This window comes from Loxodonta africana, chromosome 9, assembly GCF_030014295.1.
Source record: "Loxodonta africana isolate mLoxAfr1 chromosome 9, mLoxAfr1.hap2, whole genome shotgun sequence".
Taxonomy (NCBI): domain Eukaryota; kingdom Metazoa; phylum Chordata; class Mammalia; order Proboscidea; family Elephantidae; genus Loxodonta; species Loxodonta africana.
Window position 1 is genome coordinate 95,396,345 of NC_087350.1, and position 21,060 is coordinate 95,417,404.

At 41.0% G+C, this 21,060-nt stretch overlaps 2 protein-coding genes across 2 annotated transcripts; both read right to left on the reverse strand.

Moving 5' to 3' along the window:
- Positions 1-4,696: 4,696 nt before the first annotated feature.
- On the reverse strand, positions 4,697-6,951 carry LOC135232366 (interferon omega-2-like). Its single transcript, XM_064290902.1, has one exon. It carries the CDS (start codon positions 5,370-5,372, stop codon positions 4,785-4,787), a length of 588 nt encoding a protein of 195 aa, XP_064146972.1. The 5' UTR covers positions 5,373-6,951; the 3' UTR covers positions 4,697-4,784.
- A 13,152-nt stretch (positions 6,952-20,103) lies between these two features.
- LOC100657422 (interferon omega-2-like) lies at positions 20,104-20,830 on the reverse strand. The gene has a single exon (XM_023542684.2). The coding sequence runs from the start codon at positions 20,828-20,830 to the stop codon at positions 20,243-20,245; it is 588 nt and encodes a 195-aa protein (XP_023398452.2). The 3' UTR covers positions 20,104-20,242.
- Between the last annotated feature and the right edge of the window lie 230 nt (positions 20,831-21,060).

Sequence of the window (21,060 nt, forward strand, 5' to 3'; positions counted from 1 at the left end):
CCTTCTAAGATGCGTCAATTGGTCTCGACCCACCTGGAGCAAAGGAGAATGAAGAACACCAAAGACACAAGGTAATTATGAGGCCAAGAGGCAGAAAGGGCCACACAAACCAGAGACTACATCAACCTGAGACCAGAAGAACGAGATGGTGCCCGGCTACAACCGATGACTGCCCTGACAGAGAACACAACAGAGAACCCCTGAGGGAACAGGAGAACGTTGGGATGCAGAGCTCAAATTCTCGTAAAAGGACCAGACCTAATGGTCTGAGTGAGAATGACCCCGGAGGTCATGGTCCCCAGGCCTTCTGTTAGGCCAAGACAGGAACCATTCCCAAAGCCAACCCTTCAGACAGGGATTGGACTGGACTATGGGATAGACAATGATACTGGTGAAGAACGAGCTTCTCGGATCAAGTAGACACAAGAGACTATGTTGGCATCTCCTGTCTGAAGGGGAGAGGAGAGGGTAAAGGGGGTCAGAAGCTGGCCCAATGGACATGAAAGGAAACAGTGGAGGGGAGGAGTGTGCTGTCTCATAAGGGGGAGAGCAATTAGGAGTATATAGCAAGGTGTTTATCATGTTTTTGTGAGAGTCCGAATTGATTTGGAAACTTTCACTTCAAGCACAATAAAAAATTTTTAAAAAATCAAATGATGTATTGCATTGGGCAAATCTGCTGCAAAAGACCTTTTTAAAGTGTTAAAAAGCAAGGATGTTGCTTTGAGGACTAAGGTGCGCCTGACCAAAGCCATGATATTTTCTGTCGCTTCATATACATGCAAAAGCTGGAGTAGGCAAAAGGAAAACCAATGAAGAATTGATGCCTTTGTATCCTGGTGTTGGTGAAGAATATTGAACATACCATGGCCTGCCAGAAGAATGAGCAAATCTGTCTTGGAAGAAGTACAGCTAGAATTCTCCTTAGAAGTGAGGATGGAAAGACTTCATCTCCCATATTTTGGACATGTTATCAGGAGGGACCAGTCCCTGGAGAAAGACATCATGCCTGGTAAAGTAGAGGGCCATTGAAAGAGAGGAAGACTCTCAGAAAGATGGATTGACACAGTGGCTGCAACAATGGGCTCAAAAATAGCAATGACTGTGAGGATGATGCAAGATCTGGCAGTGTTTCGTTCTATTGTACATAGAGCACTATGATGTGGGACCGACTTGATGGCACCTAACAACAACATCTTTTGAGGAACCCTGGTGATGCAGTGGTTGACTGCTCGGCTGCTAATCCAAAGGTCAGAAGTTCAAACCCACCAGAAGAAAGATGTGGCAGGCATTTTCCTTAAAGATTACAGCCTTGGAAACCCTATGGATAGTTCTACTTTGTTCTGTAAGGTTGCTATGAGTTGGAATCAACTACACGATAATGTTTTTTTTTGGGGGGGGGTTTACCTCCTTTTGACCTCATTGATATCCATGTTCCTACTTGCACTTCCATTGGCTCACTTAAAAGTTTTAATTCAAACATTAAACAAACCCTCTTAAATAAATAAGTTTAAATGTTTAAGCATTTTATATGTCCTACTCGTGTGTACTCTTACATAGGAGCCCTGGTGGCACAGTGGTTAAGAGCTTGGCTGCTAACCAAAAGGTTGGCAGATGGAATTCATTAGCTGCTCCTTGGAAACCCTGTGGGGTAGTTCTACTCTGTCTTATAGGGTCACTGTGGGCCAAAATCGCCTCAAGTGTGATACTTTTCTTTTTATATACAACCTCAAAATATATTAAAAATGTTATCTATCTATCATCTATTTATCTATCTATCTATATAGGTGTTGTTGTTGTTGTTAGGTGCCATCAAGTCAGTTCTGATTCATAGTGACCCTATGCACACCAGAAGGAAACACTGCCCGGTCCTGAGCCATCCTTACAATCATTGTTATTCTTGAGCTCATTTTTGCAGCCACTGTGTCAATCTACCTTGTGGGGATTTTCCTCTTTTCCACCGACCCTGTACTCTGCCAAGCATGATGTCCTTCTCCAGGGACTGAGCCTCCTGACTAAATGTCCGAAGCAGTCTCACCATCCTTGCCTCTAAGGAGCATTCTGGCTGTATTTCTTCTAAGGCAGATTTGTTCCTTCTTTTGGCAGTCCATGGGATATTCAATATTCTTCGCCAACACCACGATTCAAAAGTGTCAATTCTCCTTTGGTCTTCCTTATTCATTGTCCATCTTTCACAAGCATATTATGCGATTGAAAATACCATGGCTAGGGTCAGGCACACCTTAGTCTTCAAGGTGACATCTTTGCTCTTCAAGACTTTGAAGAGGTCCTTTGCAGCAGATTTACGTAATGCAATACGTCTTTTGATTTCTTGACTGCTGCTTCCATGACTGTTGATTGTGGATCCAAGTAAAACAAAACCCTTGACAACTTCAATCTTTTCTCCGTTTATCACGATGTTGCTCATTGGTCCAGTTGTTAGGATTTTTGTTTTCTTTATGTTGAGGTGCAATCCATACAGAAGGCTGTGGTCTTTGATCTTTAGTAAGTGCTTCAAGTCCTCTTCACTTTCAGCAACCAAGCTTGCGTCATCTGCATAATGCAGGTTGTTAATGAATCTTCCTCCAATCCTGATGCCCCATTCTTCTTCATATAGTCCAGCTTCTCAGATTATTTGCTCATCATACAGATTGAATAGGTATGGTGAAAGAAAACAATCCTGACGCGCACCATTCCTTACTTTAAACCTATCAGTATCCCCTTGTTCTGTCCGAACAACTGCCTCTTCATCTATGCTAATTTTCCTCTTGAGCACAATTCAGTGTTCTGGAATTCCCATTCTTCCCAATGTTACCCATAGTTTGTTACGATCCACACAGTCAAATGCCTTTGCATAGTCAATAAAACACAGGTAAACATCCTTCTGGTATTCTCTGCTTTCAGCCAGGATCCATCTGACATCAGCAATGATATCCCTTATTCCATGTCCTTTTCTGAATCCGGCTTGAACTTCTGGCAGTTCCCTGTCGATACACTGCTGCAGCCGCTTTTCATTAAAATCATCTATATAGATAGATAGGTAGATATGTTGTTGTTGTTCCAGTAGCACTTGCTAACCTCTTTTTTTTTTTTTTAATTGTGATTTAGGTGAAAGTTTACAGAGCAAATTAGTTTATCATTAAACAATTAATAGACAAATCGTTTTGCAACTTTGGTTACCAACTGCATGATGTGTCAACCCTCTCTCCTTCTCCACCCCAGATTCCTTGTTTCCATTTGTTCCATTTTCCTGGCTCCTCCTGCATTCTCATCTTTACTTCTCGGCTGTTGTGTCCATTCGTTTCCTGTACATAATTGACCTAGGAAGCACTTCCTCACATGTGTTATTGTTGACCCTATAGACCTGTCTAATCTTTGGCTGAAGGATGAACCTCAGGAATGATTTCAGTACTGAGTTAAAAGGCTGTCGGGGGCTATGTTCTGGGGTTTCTCCAGTCTCTGTCAGACCAGCATGCCTGGTCTTTTGTGTGTGTGTGTGAATTTGAATTTCGTTCTAAATTTTTCTCTCACTCTATCCAGGACCCTCTCTTGTGATCCCTGCCAGAGCCAGGTGGTGGTAAATGGGCACCATCTAGTTTTTCTGGCCTCAGTCTGGTGAACGTTGTGGTAGTTGTGTCCATTAGTTCTTTGGACTAATCTTTCCCTTGTGTCTTTGGTCTTCTTTATTCTCCTTTGCTCTAGCCAGAATGGAATTTTTGTATATGTTTATTTCTCTCTCTCTCTTTATCTTATATAAAAATTCTTAGGTTATATTTATCAAAAAACAAAAAACAACTAATTTTTGCTGAAAAAAAGTGCTTCTATCCATAAATCTTTTCAAAACTAAATAACCTTATAAAAATATTTTATAACAATTCCCATGCTCTCATGATCTGATATACAAAAACAACTCCCAAACTCATACCTCCATCAATGGCATTTTTGCACATGGTAGACCCGTGTATCCAACAGCTGGTAAGACTCCTGTCAATAAAACTACATGTCTCCCAGGCACTTTAGAAAGGACATCTAATATTTCCTTTTCTTCCCAGCATCTTTCATAGCTAAAGTTATTGTGTAAGAACATCATTTAAAAAAAATTCTTTCAATAGTATTTAATATAATTGAAATTAAGTAAACATCAGTATTGTTTTTATGTTTCTTTCCCTGCACTACTGAAAGTTCTAGCACGGAAAGAATCGTGTTTGATTCATTCACCTGGATTTGATGGCAATTATATAATCTGTCACTTACTCATTTGACACATATGACATAAACAGGATGAGTGAGTGAGTAAATACATTTCACCATCCGTTCTTCAATTTCGTTTACAAAATCAGGGCTTTGATTTTATTCTTTAAGAATGAATTTGAGAAATTTTCTTTGATAAGAATTTATTACATAAGACATAATAAATATTCGATGAAATAAATAATAAAACAGAAAAGTGGATATGTTTTTATAAATTTGAATACAATGTAAATGTGGCATTTTTTAAAATAAAAATGTAGATATTACAAATTTGGTAACAAGTCAGAAAAAAATCAATAAAGATAAATAAATAAATAAATAGAGAGGCAGACGGAAAGTCAGGACAGTCATCTCCTAAAGACTGATGTCCTTGGACCTGAATATTTTTAACATATACTTGTTTAATACTGCTCTCAAAGTAATTGTTGGATTTAATTCCATAAATTGTGACTAGAGCAGAAATAAGCATCTTCTGAAATAACCAAAGATATGCATGGAAGTGCGATAGGGGATATCAGTCATTGTAAGTGAAGTCAAGATGAACTCATGTCACCATCCTTTGTTCTAAACCTTTCTTGCAAGTTTGTCGATGAAGAGAAAGATCTCCTGATTTCCACTCTGACAACTTCCCAGGCACACTCACTGTATTCCTTCTCTTTCAGATAGGAACAGATTCCCTCAAAGTACTCCTTCACAGCCGCTTCAGGGGCCTCAATGGGCAGGACAGATTTTTCCTCTTCCATTGCCTGCACGAAGCAGGTCTCCAAGTCTTTCTGCTGTTTAAGGAGTCCACTGAGGACCTGGTGCAGGCGGGTAGTGTCCCAAGGAGGAAAGGAGTCCTTTCTATGGAAGAGTTCAAAGATCTGCTGGAGCATCTCGTGGAGGAAAGCGATGGTGTGGGCCTTCTGGAGCTGGCTGCCATCCACCATCTCCTGGGGGAATCTGAAGTCCTTTCTGTCATTCAGACAGATGAAAGTGGGGAGTCTCTGCATTTGGTCCAGAAGGTCAACGATCTTCTCACTAGCCAGGCTGTGGATTTGAGGCAGATCACAACCCAGAGATGGAGCAGGGCCACAGCTGAACGCCACCAGGGCTGTCAGTAAAGAGAGCAGGAGGGCCATTGGGAGAATTAAGAATGCTGCTGGCCTGACTGAGCTGGGCGTTTGGTTGAACCTTGGAGCCCAGGTTCTCTGAAGACATTCTTCCTATCGTGGCTTTTATATACGGAACATAAGAGTTTTCATTTTCTAAACCATCCTCAATATTAAACTTTTACTTCCGTTTTTTCGTTTCCATATAAGCATTTTCTATATGGCCTGAGAAGATGTCATCAATCCAAAGTCTAAATTTTTGCAATAGAACTTTAATTTTCTCAGTAAATTTCAGGTGTTCCAATGTAAGTGGATACTTGTAAAAAACATCTTTGTCATATAGTCCACAATTTAGGTGGATATGTAAATACTCTTATACACACCATATATATATATACACACACACACACACATTGCTCTTCTTTGTGCTGGAAACAAAGCGCTCATCCTGGGCTTTCTTTTTGCCCCCCTTACTTTACATAGGAAGTCAAAGTCAGACTCCCTCAGCCCCATGGCTTTTGTCACAAGTAAGCTCTTTAGGACACAGCCTAGATTTTGTTCTCTGTTTTATTCATAGCTGAGCCCGATGATTATTAGTGAATAAGAATCTCCAACTGTTCTCTACCTTCTACAATACAATCATGTAGGTCTGTGTGCTTTTGCTTCACCAGGGCCACAAGGTTAGTAGTTTAATAGCCATTGCCCCTTCTTTCCACTCTTTCTTACTGGATGTCTACAGTCCTCCTCAGGCTGTGCCAGTACCCGCAGCAGGAATCCTAGTTCCTTGCAGGTGCTTATGGGTGTAGAGATTCTAATTACAAGATGAATTTATTGTCAACCTTTCCCCAGCACTACCCCACTCACAAGGTAATTATCACAGTGTAACACCCTCTCCTTTAGAGTGACAGAGTGTTCTTAAACAACACTTTCCTGGACTCACTTGCTGAGGGCCACTGACCACATCCAGATGGCTTTAGCACCCTTTTACTGAGGAGGAGTTTTTTAGTTGTCAAAATCATTAATCCTCCAGAACATTCACCTGTGCTCCTAGAGTGTTGGTGTGAAGAACACTAGTTATCATTGCTGACCTCCGCCTCTCCTGACCTATTGTCTTAGTTATCTAGTGCTGCTGTAACACAAATACCACAAGTGTATGGCTTTAACGAACAGAAATTTATTCTCTCACAGTCCAGTAGGCTACAAGTCCAAATTCAGGGCATCAGCTGCAGGGGAAGTCTTTTGCTTTCTGTTGACTCTGGATGAAGGTCTTTGTCATCAATCTTTCCTTGGTTGAGGGTCTTCCCAGGTGCAGGGGCCCCGGGTCCAAAGGATGCCCTCTGCTCCCAGTGCTGTTTTCTTGGTGGTATGAAGTCCTCTTCTCTGTCTGCTCGCTTCTTTCTTTTATATCTCAAAAGAGATTGGCTTAAGACACAATCTAACCTTGTTGATTGAGTTCACATAACTGCTGCCTATCCCTCCTCATGAACATCGTAGAGATAGGATTTACAACACATAGGAAAATCACATCAAATGACAAAATGGTGGATGATCACACAATACTGGGAATCTTGGCCTAGCCAAATTAAGACGCACATTTTGGGGGAATAAAATTCAGCCCATGACACCTCTGTACATAGCTACTAAATATGCCTATGGCCTTCAAATACTGATAGCAAAAGGTTTTCTTGTCTATGTAGGTAAGGAGTAACCCAATTGTAATTCTTTTACTTTTAGTAGCCAAATAATTTTTATTTTGCCAAGTACGGCTTTTATTAGTCAACTCTCTTACTTAAACTATTGAACAGTTGTTGAGCTTGAAGTTTCTGAGCTAGACACAGTCTTTCTTTTACATTAGTGATTTTTCATTTTAAATTTTTGTTAACTTTTTTCATGTTGTGGTTTACTGGGCAAGGTTGTCTTGCTGCCTCTGCATTACTCCATTTCATCTTGGGGTTAACACAAACAAAGGGAAGCAAAAGAAAGGCAAAGGGACTGTATCATTTTTCTCTATGACTTTCAGGATGCCAGATTTTTTGTTTTTTATTTCAACTTTCCTAAAAAGCAAAATTTGACAGTTGTTTGTGGGCGAAAAGAAAACAAATATTAAGTCTGACTGTCACAAAAGTGAAAGGAGGGAAGTGACCTTTTAGCTGACAAAGTGATGACGTGAAAGCTAACAAAATTGGGGACTAAGGACTATGGTAGATGAGAAGAAGGAAGGCAATATTGAAGTAAGCAAAGGCAGCAAAATGGTTGCTACTGCCAGCGGCTTAAGTGGGTCAGTGGACAGCCTTCAGCTTTGCAAAACCAACTCTCTGATTTATCTTTCACTTAACCCACATGTCTTCAGCTCTGGGAAGACAAAGGAGTCAGATAATGCCTGAGTGCCCCTCTCTGAGCATTTCACCGAGGTAAAGAAATTTACTCAGGCAATGAGCAGAATGGTTTCAGGAACTAGAATTAAAAGAAAGGGAATTGGGTGATTCAAAGAGATTCTGTTCTTAATCTGGATACTTATAAAAATGATATTTAAAAATGATAACAGCAAATTTTATTCTCCTGCCAGGTATGGACCAGCCTTTGTTCTAAGATATTTACAAATGTGAACACAGTTCTCTCGGCAATACTATGTGGATTATACTTATTTATTAAAATTGGAGAAATGAACTAGTCAGAATGTAACAAAGTTCTAAGGTAAAAACTGTAGAAAGAGTTGAAGTGATGATTTATCTGGAAGGGCCCAGTAAAGGAAGTGTGGGATAGAAATGAACATGGAATTTATGAACGAAAGAGACACCCTGGCATTAAATCAGTAGTACAGGGAAGGTGAAATGACCAAGGATTCTGGGTTCCAACTCAAATGCCAAAGTTTTGCCATCTCTTATTTCACAAGGGACAGAAGGCATGGTGTAAATGGGTTAAACTACGCAGACTCCTATAAATCCATTTACTTTTAACTCAAGTTTTCTTCTGTATAAACAAAATAAGAATAAAAAAAAAGCAAGTAACAATTTCCACTCTGAAGATTACCGTGGATACGGGCTCTGACTTTTCTCTTTCAGGGCCTCCCTGATTCCATGGATGAGTGTCTCCAAGGCCAATCTGTTCTCATTACCAAGGACAACAGCTCAGTTTCTCACCTTTCGTCCAAACCGAACTTCCCATTGTCTACTGACTAGCAGATGTTTTTTACTTGCTTTTGGACCCCAATTCTCAGGAAACGTTCCAAACACTAAGCTTAAATGTGTCCACCCAGTGCACTATGTACCTACTGGAAAGAAAAGAAAGAGAATTCATCCAGCAATGTCACTTTTCGATTAACTAAAATAAATCAATGAATTTCCACAACAGTCTTCACTGCCGTTAGAAACTGTGATATTCCAGTATATACATTACTAACACTTGCTCTGCTGAGAAAACTGTGCCTTACTTGTTGCTAAGTACTCAAATGCCATCCTGTGACCCTTTTGTTCAAGTGTTGTTTCATTTTGTTTTTAGAAGGAGGCTGGAATATGACCTGAATTTAATAGCTTCCTTGGATCGCATTGGCTCCATGAATCACTTTCCCTGGGCTGTGATGACTTGCTGCATTCTAGGAAGGAAAGGAAAGCGTGCTGCTGGCACTGGAGTAACTCTGTTCCCCTCCCATGCTCTATGGGCTGCTGTGATATCAGTGGCATGGGTGCTGGGGGCACTGATGATGTCCATGTCCCCATGGGAGAGCTTCATGCTCTCGGGCTTCTCCTCCTGTGAATCCAAATGATTTGAAGACATAATTGACTTACTGCTGCCTATTCTCCTGTTCCACCTCTTGAAGCCCTGCCATGTTCTAGTCAACACTTTAAACATCTCATTTCTCCTTTGAAGCTCTCAAACTGCAACTGACTCTTTCAACGTGCTTCAAGTTCCATGACGTACACTTTGGTTTTTGAGTAAATGAGAGCCCTGTGCCTGCCGCATCTCCTGCTTGTAGAATTGGAATGTGGACGTGCCTAAGTGAGGCGTAGGTGAGCTCCTGGATTCTTCACCAGTTCATTCGATGTAGATGTGTGGTCAGTGAAGGCGATAAAGCTCCCTCCAGTTACTGTGTTTCTGTGTTCAGCTGGTCATCCATGGGATATTGTTTGCTTCAGTGCAAGGCTTGGCGTGTAGAGAGAGTCGAGGCATGGCGATGTTCACACTTTTGATCCCTGTGTCCCCAAACTCAGCTATCTCCAGCTGGTAATGCAACGTGGCCCTCTAAAGCCATTCTAGGGAACTGCAGCAACAACCAGGGCCCCTTGGCCCCCTTCTCTGGTTGAGCACCTCGGTAGTTAACATCAAGCAAAACTGAGGGACCTGTGTAGGGCTGGTGTGTGGTGAGTGCCTTGCTGCTGTCAGGATCCCAAACCCACCCTTGTTCTCCAATGTTTTCAAATATATAACAGATTCATCACTTATGGATATGACCATAATGTGGTTATAGAAACTTGTGAGGCATAGAGACAGTACAGCACCAAATCATAGGACTTTTGCTCCCCAAACATAAAATAACAACAATCAAAAAGTAAAATTATGTTCAAAAAAAAAAAAAAAAGCATCATCCAATAGATGGAAGAGATCAAAATATTTGAAAGGTATTAAGCAATCACAGAGAAAGAGCCAGGTAAATCCAAAACTTTTCATGCCTCTGCCCTACTCCTACGCTGGTTCCCCCCACAGGGTGAAGGAGGAGAGAAAAGCAAGAAACAAACATAGCTTAAAACATAACTTTGCGTCTCCCAACCACCACCACCACCACCACCACAACCCAGTTATGGAGAGAAGCAATCTAAAGATTGGGCAAGCCGAGGCAAAGTTTTCAAAGCCCCCTCCTAAATTAAAGGCCCTCTTGTGCTCCCTGAGCAATTCACACACACACACATACGCACGCACGCACGCACGCAAACTTCCTGAATAAATTCTTCACTTACCGTATTGCCCAGGTTACCTTAAAACCTCCCAAATTCTGCCCAAATAGATACCGCCCCCTTGCTATCCGTTGGCAATCACTGTGTTCTCTGAAATCCCGTTAACCATGTCTGAGCTCTATCTTACTACTGAGGCAATGTCGAAAAGATGCAAGGTCATTATTCAAGCTGGCAGAGAATTTTCTCCAAATTATAAACGTAAGCCTCCTAATCTCCTAGTACAAACACGTTTGTAAAACGGACGATTTAAGAAAAAGTTCATGAACCATCAGACAGGAGCTATTTCTTCTGATTTTCCCTGGAATTCCACACCCAGAATGGCAGTCTCTACTGCCTCCTGCTGTTCCTAAGATATTCACTGGCTAATTCCTTTCAGAAGTAGACTGCCAGTTCCTTCTTCCTATTCTGTCTTAGTCTGGAAGCTCAGCTGAAACCAGTCAACCATAGGCGACCCTGCTGAAATTTGAATACCATTGTCATAGCTGCCACCATCTCAGCAACTCTCCTGCCCCCTCAGTACGACAAACTTACAGTCGCATGCTGCTGACACTGAAGTAATTTATGCCTTCGCATACTTATTCAAACTTTATGCTCAGCCAATAATCTCAGAAGCTGGACTATACGAGAAGAATTTGGCATCAGGATTGTAGGAAGACTCATTAACTACCTCTGGTATTCAGATGACACAACCTTGCTTGCTGAAACTCAACAGGACTTGAAGCACTTACCGATGAAGATCAAAGACCACAGCCTTCAGTATGGATTCCACCTCAACATAAAGAAAACAAAAAAATTCTCACAACCAGACCAATAAGCAACATGATGAAAAACTGAGAAGAGATTGAAGTTCTTAAGGATGTCATTTTACTCGGATCCAAAATCAACACCCATGGAAGTAAAAAAAAAATTTTTTTTTCTTTTTTGTAGCAGTCCAGAAATCAAACAACACATTGAATTGGGCAAATGTGCTGCAAAAGACCTCTTTCAAGTATTAAAAAGCAAAGATATCACCTTGAACACTAAGGTGTGCCTGACCCAAGCCATGGTGTTTTCAGGTGCCTCACATGCATGTAAAAGTTGGACAATGAATAAGGAAGACTGAAGAAGAATTGATGTCTTTGAGTTATGTTGTTGGCAAATAATATTGAATATGTTATGGACTGCCAAAAGAAGAAACAAGTCTGTCTTGGAAGAAGTACAGCCAGAATGCTCCTTAGAAGCAAGGATGGTGAGACTTTGTCTCTCATGCTTTGAACATGTTATCAGGAGGGACCAGTGCTTGGAGAAGGACATCATGCTTGGTAAAGTAGAGGGTCAGTGAAAAAGAGGAAGACCCTCAACAAGGTGCATTGACACAGTGGCCGCAACAACGGGCTCAAGCATACCAATGATTGTGAGAATGGCGCAGGACCAGCAGTGTATCATTCTGTTGTACGCAGGATTACTATGAGTCAGAACCGACTCGACGGCAGGTGACGACAACCTGACAACTGCCTCTTGTATCCCACAGGGTGTAGAGGGTGTGATTAATCACACATTTGCTCAGCAGAGAGGGTTGGAAGCAAGGAACACATTTGCCCCTTTTCTCTCTCCACATAGCTGCCCGTTGTGCAAAGACGACATGCCATGCCTGAAGCTGGGAATATTTTCCTTGTCTAAGACACATAAAAAAGGTAAACAAATTAGTTTATTCCAACATTGGGGTCAGTTCTTTCCAGAAATAGCCTCTCTTATCTCTGGAAAAAAATTCACTAGTAGGGGACAGAATTCTGGCTACACTTGGCTTCACAGACTTGGCCACTGTTTTTGCCTGTCTTGGCCAGTATTTGGCCCTCTTTCTCTGTGAATGTTTAGAAGCCCATAGGTAAAAATGAATACATAAAGTCCGCGACTTACAATGGAGTTCTTTTCTGAGGTCTCTGCATACGTCGGTCCTGATGTAAGTTGAATACCTCTTTTTTGTTTTTTAGTTTTCATTATTATTACTTTCTCTTATGAGTATATTTTGAAATCCAGTCTTTTTCTTTAGGTGTTAAAAACATGACATATAAACTTACAGATACATTTTAATACATACAAACATTAAAAAAGTCACAAATCATAAAAATTTACTCTGAGGATGAAGAAGAGTTGGACGATGTTGGCATTTTTGTCAGTTGCAGTAATAACGCTACTTGTGGAACATTCTGGATCATCTCGGTTATCACTGGAGGCAGGGGTAGGCTTCCTACTCAGAAAATGAGTGAGTGTTGTCTATATGCTTCTATTATTTTTTTCTTCATGTATTTCGCAGCAACATCTCACAACTTCCCAAATCTGCCTATCAACTTTAGCAAAGTGATAAGCATTTGGGTCCATGTTTTCAAGCAACTGAAGTCCCTGATTTTGTTTGGAAAAGAATTCTGATAATCGTGTCCCTGTAAAAATTTTTGACAACATCTCTCCTTCCTCTTCCTCATTTTTTCTTTCTACTTCAGCATTTCTTTCCTCTTCAAAGTACAGTAAGTTCTGATCTGTCAATATCCTGCAGTGTTTTGAACAGTAAATCATAACAGTGAACATCTGAGAATGATAACATCAGTGAATCACACACTACGACATCGTATGTAGTATACATTCCTAACAATAAGATGTACCAAAAATCTATCAGATGTGCCGTTCATCATAACTCAAATATGACATAAGTTGGGGACTGTCTGTGCTGTTTCTACTTCCTTTGAAAATTTACTGTTCTATCCGGGGAAGGAGCCCTGGTGGTCCAGCTGTTAAGAGCTCGACTGGTAACCAACAGGTCAGCAGCTCAAACCCACCAGCCCCTCCACAGGAGAAGGATGTGGTAGTCTGCTTCCATAAAGACCTAAACATAAAGACTAAAATGATAAAGATCATGGAAGAAAAAATAGGGACAACGTTAGGAGCCCTAATACTAGGCATAAACAGAATACAAAACATTACCAAAAATGACGAAGAGAAACCAGATAACTGGGAGCTCCTAAAAATCAAACAGCTATGCTCATCTAAAGACTTCACCAAAGAAGTGAAAAGACCACCTAAAGATTGGGAAAAAAATTTCAGCTGTAACATCTCCGACCAGAGCCTGCTCTCTATAATCTATATGATTCTCCTAAAACTCAACCACAAAAAGACAAACAACCCAATCAAAAAGTGGGCAAAGGATATGAACACACATTTCACTAAAGAAGATATTCGGGCAGCTAACAGATACATGAGAAAATGCTCTCAATCATTAGCCTTTAGAGAAATGCAAATTAAAACTGCGATGAGATTCCATCTCACTCCAACAAGGCTGGCATTAATCCAAAAAACACAAAATAATGAATGTTGGAGAGGCTGCGGAGAGATTGGAACTCTTATACACTGCTGGTGGGAATGTAAAATGGTACAACCGCATTGGAAATCTATCTGGCGCTTTCTTAAAAAGTTAGAAATAGAACATCCATAAAATGCAGAAATCCCACTCCTCGGAATATACCCTAGAGAAATAAGAGCCTTCACACAAACAGATATATGCACACCCATGTTTATTGCAGCTCTGTTTTCAATAGCAAAAAGCTGGAAGCAACCAAGGTGTCCATCAATGGATGAATGGTTAAATAAATTGTGGTATATTCACACAATGGAATACTACGCATTGATAAAGAACAGTGACGAATCTGTGAAACATTTCATAACATGGAGGAACCTGGAAGGCATTATGCTGAGGGAAATTAGTCCGAGGCAAAAGGACAAATATTCTATAAGAGCCCTATTATAAGATCTTGAGAAATAGTATAAACTGAGAAGAACAGATACTTTTGTGGTTACAAGGCGGGGAGGGAGGGAGGGTGGGAGAGGGTTATTTACTGATTAGTTAGTAGATAAGAACTACTTTAGGTGAAGGGAAGGAAAATGCTCAATACACGGAAGGTCAGCTCAACTGGACTGGACCAAAAGCAAAGAAGTTTCCGGGATAAAGTGAATGCTTCAAAGGTCAGCGGAGCAGGGGCGGGGGTCTGGGGAACACGGTTTGAGGGGACTTCTAAGTCAATTGGCAAAATAATTCTATTATGAAAACATTCTGCATCCCACTTTGAAATGTGGCGTCTGGGGTCTTAAATGCTAACAAGTGGCCATCTAAGATGCAGCAATTGGTCTCAACCCACCTGGAACAAAAGGGAATGAAGAACACCAAGGTCACACAATAACTATGAGCCCAAGAGACAGAAAGGGCCACATGAACCAGAGACTTACATCATCCTGAGACCAGACGAACTAGATGGTGCCCCGCCACGACCAATGACTGCCCTGATAGGAAGCACAACAGAGAACCCCTGAGGGAGCAGGACAGCAGTGGGATGCAGACCCCCAAATTCTCATAAAAAGACCAGACTTAATGGTCTGACTGAGACTAGAGGAATCCCAGCAGTCGTGGTCCCCATACCTTCTGTTGGCACAGGACAGGAACCATTCCTGAAACAACTGATCAGACATGGAAGGGATTGGACAATGGGTTGGAGAGAGATGCTGACGAAGAGTGAGCTACTTGTATCAGGTGGACACTTGAGACTGTGTTGGCATTTCCTGTCTAGAGGGGAGATAGGAGGGTAGAGAGGGTTAGAAACTGGCAAAATAGTAATGAAAGGAGAGACCGGAAGGAGGGAGTGGGCTGACTCATTAGGGGGAGGGTAAGTAGGAGTATGGAGTAAGGTGTATATAAGCTTATATGTGACAGAGTGACTTGATTTGTAAACGTTCACTTAAAGCTCAATAAAAATTATTTAAAAAAAAAGATTACAGCCCCGGAAGCCCTATGGGGCAGCTCCCTCCGGGGTTGTTATCATCTGAAATCGGCTCCGTGGCACTGGGGTTCCATCCGGGTGTCATGGGCGTCACAGAGAGTTAAGCACTGGGCTACTAACCGAAAGGTACCTTTCAGAGGGGCCTTGGAAGGAAGGACTGATTGTCTGCTTCTGAGAGATCACAGCCTTGAAAACCCACAGCTCTGCAACACTTGGAAACCCTACTCTGCCACGTGTGGGAGCCCTACTCTGCAACACAGGGGAACCTTACTCTGCAACACCTGGGAGCCCTACTCTGCAACGCATGGGAACCTTACTCTGCAACACCTGGGAGCCTAACTCTGTAGCACATGGTAACCTCACTCTGCAACATATTGGGTAGCTGTGCATTGAAATCCACTGGATGGCAACTGGTAGCTGTTACATCATTATACTAGGGACATTCCCTCATTTGCATGTTTTGCTTTCGATTGGTGGCTTTATACACGGAGGAACGGAAAAGTGAAAACCAGAAACCACAAAGGACCCGGAAGCAGCTGCCTGAATGCACAGTCCAGGTTGATGAGGAGTGAAGGAGGAAAGCACCCTGGGGTTCTCTGCATTGCAGAGGAAGGAAACGATTGTGATATGGGAGTGAAAGAAAGGGATTCAGAAAGCAGGGAAAGAAGGGGGGAGTGTGCCAGGTATCAGAATCAGCAAATAAATAATGCATAGCTAATGTATGACTCAATGGCAGTGGGTGGGTTTTTAATGTATGGTATAAGAAGCCCTGGTGTCGCACTGGTTAAAGCACTCGGCTGCTAACAAAACAGTTAGTGGTTCGAACCCACCAGTCAATCTGTGGGAGAAAGGTCTGCTTCCGTACAGATTTATAGCTTTGGAAACCCTACGGGACAGGTCTACTCTGTCCTGTAGGACCACTATGAGTCCAAATCAACTTGATGGCAGTGGGTTTGATTTTTTGTTTGGGTGGCACAATTGTTAAGCACCTGCCAGCTAACCAAAAGGTTGGCAAACTCACCAGCCAATCTGCAAGAGAAAGACCTGGCAATCTGCTCCCATAAAGATTACAGCCTAGGAAATCCTATTGGGTCAGTTCTTCTGTGCCTTATAGGGTCACTGTGAGTCGGAATTGACTCAATACCACACAACCACAACAAAAGTGTATGATACATTACATTCCAGAAAACTGGGGCTCAGAAAGGTTAAGTTCATTAACCAGGATCACACATATATCCTGGCAGAATTTACATTCCGTGAGGAAATTTATATTGCATGCGTGTGAAATTTCTTATGTTTCATATTTTAGATCTTTAAAAAGTTTTAATGCATGTTTTGTTCCCCAAATTACACTCTCTTGCTCCCTGGACTGTCTTTTATTACTGGATACTCTCTCCTTTCTGCTTGTTTTCACTTAATTTTGGTCTTTAGACACTGAGAGAGTGAAATTTTCTGATCCACTTTTATTTTTCCATCTTTTGACAAAACTGGTCCAGACTATTCTACTCACTCATTGCATTTTGATTATCTGTGCATCCCTAGAGGCTCATTATGTTCCTGTGCCCCCAATAAAGAATCACAAACTAATATCTCCAAGATGTAACATTGTTGGAGGTTCCGGGTCCACATATGCATCAACCAACGAGGTGTCTGCCTTTAGAAGTTTCATGGGCACCTTCGAGTGAACATCTGTTTTCCCCTCTTGTTCAAGCTGCTGGTGAGAGAATCCCTTGTCCTCCATGTCTCCTCATAACAGGAAACATGACTGAAATTCATTAGCCATGATCACTGTTTCTATGTCTTTGTCTGGAAAATTGAAAGCTCTAAGAGGTTAGGAATCGTGTTTGCTTTATTTACCTCTGTATTCCAGAATAGTCACGTACTCGGCCGTAGAGACATGCTGTTTTTAAATATCACTTGACTAGAATGAATGAATGAGTAAATTTCTCATCCATTTTTCACACTGAGATGCAAATTCAGGTTATTTCCTTTTTTAAGAAAAAGCAAAAAAACCCTCTTCTGTGAAGGAATTTAATAAATCAAACAAAAAATAATTAGACAAAATGTAAGGGTGAACATATTTTGTCATGCTTTAATATGTGATGAACGTGAACATGATATTCTATGAAGCAAAACTATTTTAAATATCCAACATAATTGTTGTTGTTGAGTCGGTTCCGACTCATAGCGACACTATGCACAAAACAACGAAACACTGCCCTGTCCTATGCCATCCTTGCAATCGATGTTATGCTTGAGCTCATTGTTGCAGCCACTGTGTCAATCCACCTTTGTTGAGGGTCTTCCTCTTTTCTGCTGACCCCGTACTCTGCCAAGCGTGATGTCCTTCTCCAGGGACTGATCCCTCCTGACAACATGTCCAAAGTATGTAAGACGCAGTCTTGCCATCCTCGCCTCTAAGGAGCATTCTGGCCACACTTCCTCCAAGACAGAATTGTTCATTCTTTTGGCATTCCGTGGTATATTCAATATCTTTGCCAACACCACAATTCAAAGGCGTCAACTCTTCTTCTATCTTCCTTATTCATTTTCCAGCTTCCACATGCTATGATGTGATTGAAAATACCATGGCTTGGGTCAGGCGTACCTTAGTCTTCAGGGTGAGGTCTTTGCTCTTCAACACTTTGAAGAGGGCCTTTGCAGCAGATTTGCCCAATGCAATACGTCTTTTGATTTCTCAACTGCTGCTTCCATGGCTGTTGATTGTGGATCCAAGTAAAATGAAATCCTTGACAACTTCAATCTTTTCTCCGTTTATCATGATGTTGCTCATTGGTCCAGTTGTGAGGATTTTTATTTTCTTTATGTTGAGGTGTAATCCATACTGAAGGCTGTGGCCTTTGATCTTCATTAGTAAGTGCTTCAAGTCCTCTTCACTTTCAGCAAGCAAGGTTGTGCTATCTGCATAATGTAGGTTGTTAATGAGACTTCCTCCAATCCTGATAACCCGTTCTTCTTCATATAGTCCATCATACAGATTAAATAGGTATGGTGAAAGAATACAACCCTGACGCACACCTTTCCTGACTTTGAACCAATCAGTATCCCCTTGTTCTGTCTGAAAAACTGCCTCTTGATCTATGCTAATTTTCCTCTTGAGCACAATTCAGTGTTCTGGAATTCCCATTCTTCCCAATGTTATCCATAGTTTGTTAGGATCCACACAGTCGAATGCCTTTGCATAGTCAATAAAACACAGGTAAACATCCTTCTGGCATTCTCTGCTTTCAGCCAGGATCCATCTGACATCAGCAATGATATCCCTGGTTCCACTTCCTCTTCTGAAACCAACCTGAATTTCTGGCAGTTCCCTGTCGATATACTGCTGCAGCCGCTTTTCATTAATATCATCTATATAGATAGATAGGTAGATATGTTGTTGTTGTTCCAGTAGCACTTGCTAACCTCTTTTTTTTTTTTTAATTGTGATTTAGGTGAAAGTTTACAGAGCAAATTAGTTTATCATTAAAGAGTTAATATACACATTGTTTTGCAACTTTGGTTACAAACCGCATGATATGCCAACCCTCTCTCCTTCTCCATCCCAGATTCCCTGTTTCCATTTGTTCCATTTTCCTGGCTCCTCCTGCATTCTCATCTTTGCTTCTCAGCTGTTGTGTCCATTAGTTTCCTATACATGATTGACCTAGGAAGCACTTCCTCACATGTATTATTCTTGACCCTATAAATCTGTCTAATCTTTGGCTGAAAGATGAACCTCAGGAATGATTTCAGGACTGAGTTAAAAGGCTGTCGGGGGCTATATTCTGGGGGTTTCTCCAGTCTCTGTCAGACCAGCATGCCTGGTCTTTTGTGTGTCTGTGTGAATTTGAATTTCGTTCTAAATTTTTCTCTCACTCTATCCAGGACCCTCTCTTGTGATCCCTGCCAGAGCCAGGTGGTGGTAAATGGGCACCATCTAGTTTTTCTGGCCTCAGTCTGGTGAACGTTGTGGTAGTTGTGTCCATTAGTTCTTTGGACTAATCTTTCCCTTGTGTCTTTGGTCTTCTTTATTCTCCTTTGCTCTAGCCAGAATGGAATTTTTATATGTTTTTATTTCTCTCTCCCCCTTTTTCTTACATAAAAATTCTTAGGTTATATTTATCTAAAAACAAGAAACAACTAATTTTTGCTGAAAAAAAATGCTTCTATCCATAAATCTTTTCAAAACTAAATAAACCCTATAAAATTAACCTTATCAAAATATTTTTTAACAATTCACAAGCTCTCATGATCCGATATACAAAAACGAATCCCAAACTCATACCTCCATCAATAGCATTTTTGCACATGGTAGAGCCGTGTATCCAACTGCTGGTAAGACTCCTGTCAATAAAACTTCATGTCTCCCAGGCACTTTAGAAAGGACATCTAATATTTCCTTTTCTTCCCAGCATCTTTCATAGCTAAAGTTATTGTGTAAGAACATCATTTTTAAAAAATTCTTTCAGTAGTATTTAATATAGTTGGAATTAAGTAAACATCAGTATTGTTTTTATGTTTCTTTCCCTGTATCACTGAAAGTTCTAGCACGGAGAGGATCGTGTTTGATTCGTTCACCTGGATTTGACGGCAATTATATAATCTACCACTTACTCATTGGACACACATGGCATGAATACAATGAATGAGTGAGTAAATACATTTTACCATCTGTTCTCCAATTTCTTTTACAAAATTAGGGCTTTGATTTTATTCTTCAAGAATGAATTCAAGAAATTTTCTTTGATAAGAATTTATTACATAAGATATAATACAAATTTAATTAAATAAATAATAGAAAGGTGGATATGTTTTATAAATTTTAATACAATGTAAATATGGAATTTTTAAAAACAAAAATGTAGATATTACAAATTTGGTAACAAGCCAGAAAAAATCAATAAACATAAATAAATAAATAAATAAATAAATAAAGAGGGAGGCAGACGGATAGTCAGGACAGTCATCTCCTAAAGACTGATGTCCTTGGAGCTGAATATTTTTCACATATACTTTTTTAATACTGCTGTCAAAGAAATTGCTGGATTTAAACTCATAAATTGTGACTAGAGCAGAAATAAGCATCTTCTGAAATGACCAGAGATATGCATGCAAGTGCGATAGGGCATATCAGTCATTGTAAGTGAAGTCAAGATGAACTCATGTCACCATCCTTTCTTCTTAACCTTTCTTGCAAGTTTGTCAAAGAAGAGAAGGATCCCCTGATTTCCACTCTGACAACTTCCCAGGCACACTCACTGTATTCCTTCTCTTTCAGATAGGAACAGATTCCCTCAAAGTACTCCTTCACAGCCACTTCAGGGGCCTCAATGGGCAGGACAGATTTTTCCTCTTCCGTTGCCTGCACGAAGCAGGTCTCCAAGTCTTTCTGCTGTTTAAGGAGTCCACTGAGGAGCTGGTGCAGGCGGGTAGTGTTCCAAGGAGAAAAGGAGTCCTTTCTATGGAAGAGTTCAAAGATCTGCTGGAGCATCTCGTGGAGGAAAGCGATGGCCTGGGCCTTCTGGAGCTGGCTGCCATCCACCATCTCCTGGGGGAATCTGAAGTCCTTTCTGTCATTCAGACAGAAGAAAGTGGGGAGTCTCTGCATTTGGTCCAGAAGGTCAACGGTCTTCTCACTAGCCAGGCTGTGGTTTTGAGGCAGATCACAGCCCAGAGATAGAGCAGGGCCACAGCCGAACACCACCAGGGCTGTCAGTAAACAGAGCAGGAGGGCCATTGGGAGAACTGAGGATGCTGCTGGCACGACTGAGCTGGGCGTTTGGTTGAACCTTGGAGCCTAGGTTCTCTGAAGACATTCGTTCTATCATGGCTTTTATATAGGGAACATAAGAGTTCTCATTTTCGAAACCATCCTCAATATTAAACTTTTGCTTCCCTTTTTTCGTTTTCATATAAGCATTTTCCATATGGCCTGAGAAGATGTCATCAAAGTCTAAATTTTTGCAA

Excerpts from the sequence above, each read along its gene's own strand:
- LOC135232366 (XM_064290902.1), bottom strand. The coding sequence starts at position 5,372 with ATGGCCCTCCTGCTCTCTTTACTGACAGCCCTGGTGGCGTTCAGCTGT.
- LOC100657422 (XM_023542684.2), bottom strand. The coding sequence starts at position 20,830 with ATGGCCCTCCTGCTCTGTTTACTGACAGCCCTGGTGGTGTTCGGCTGT.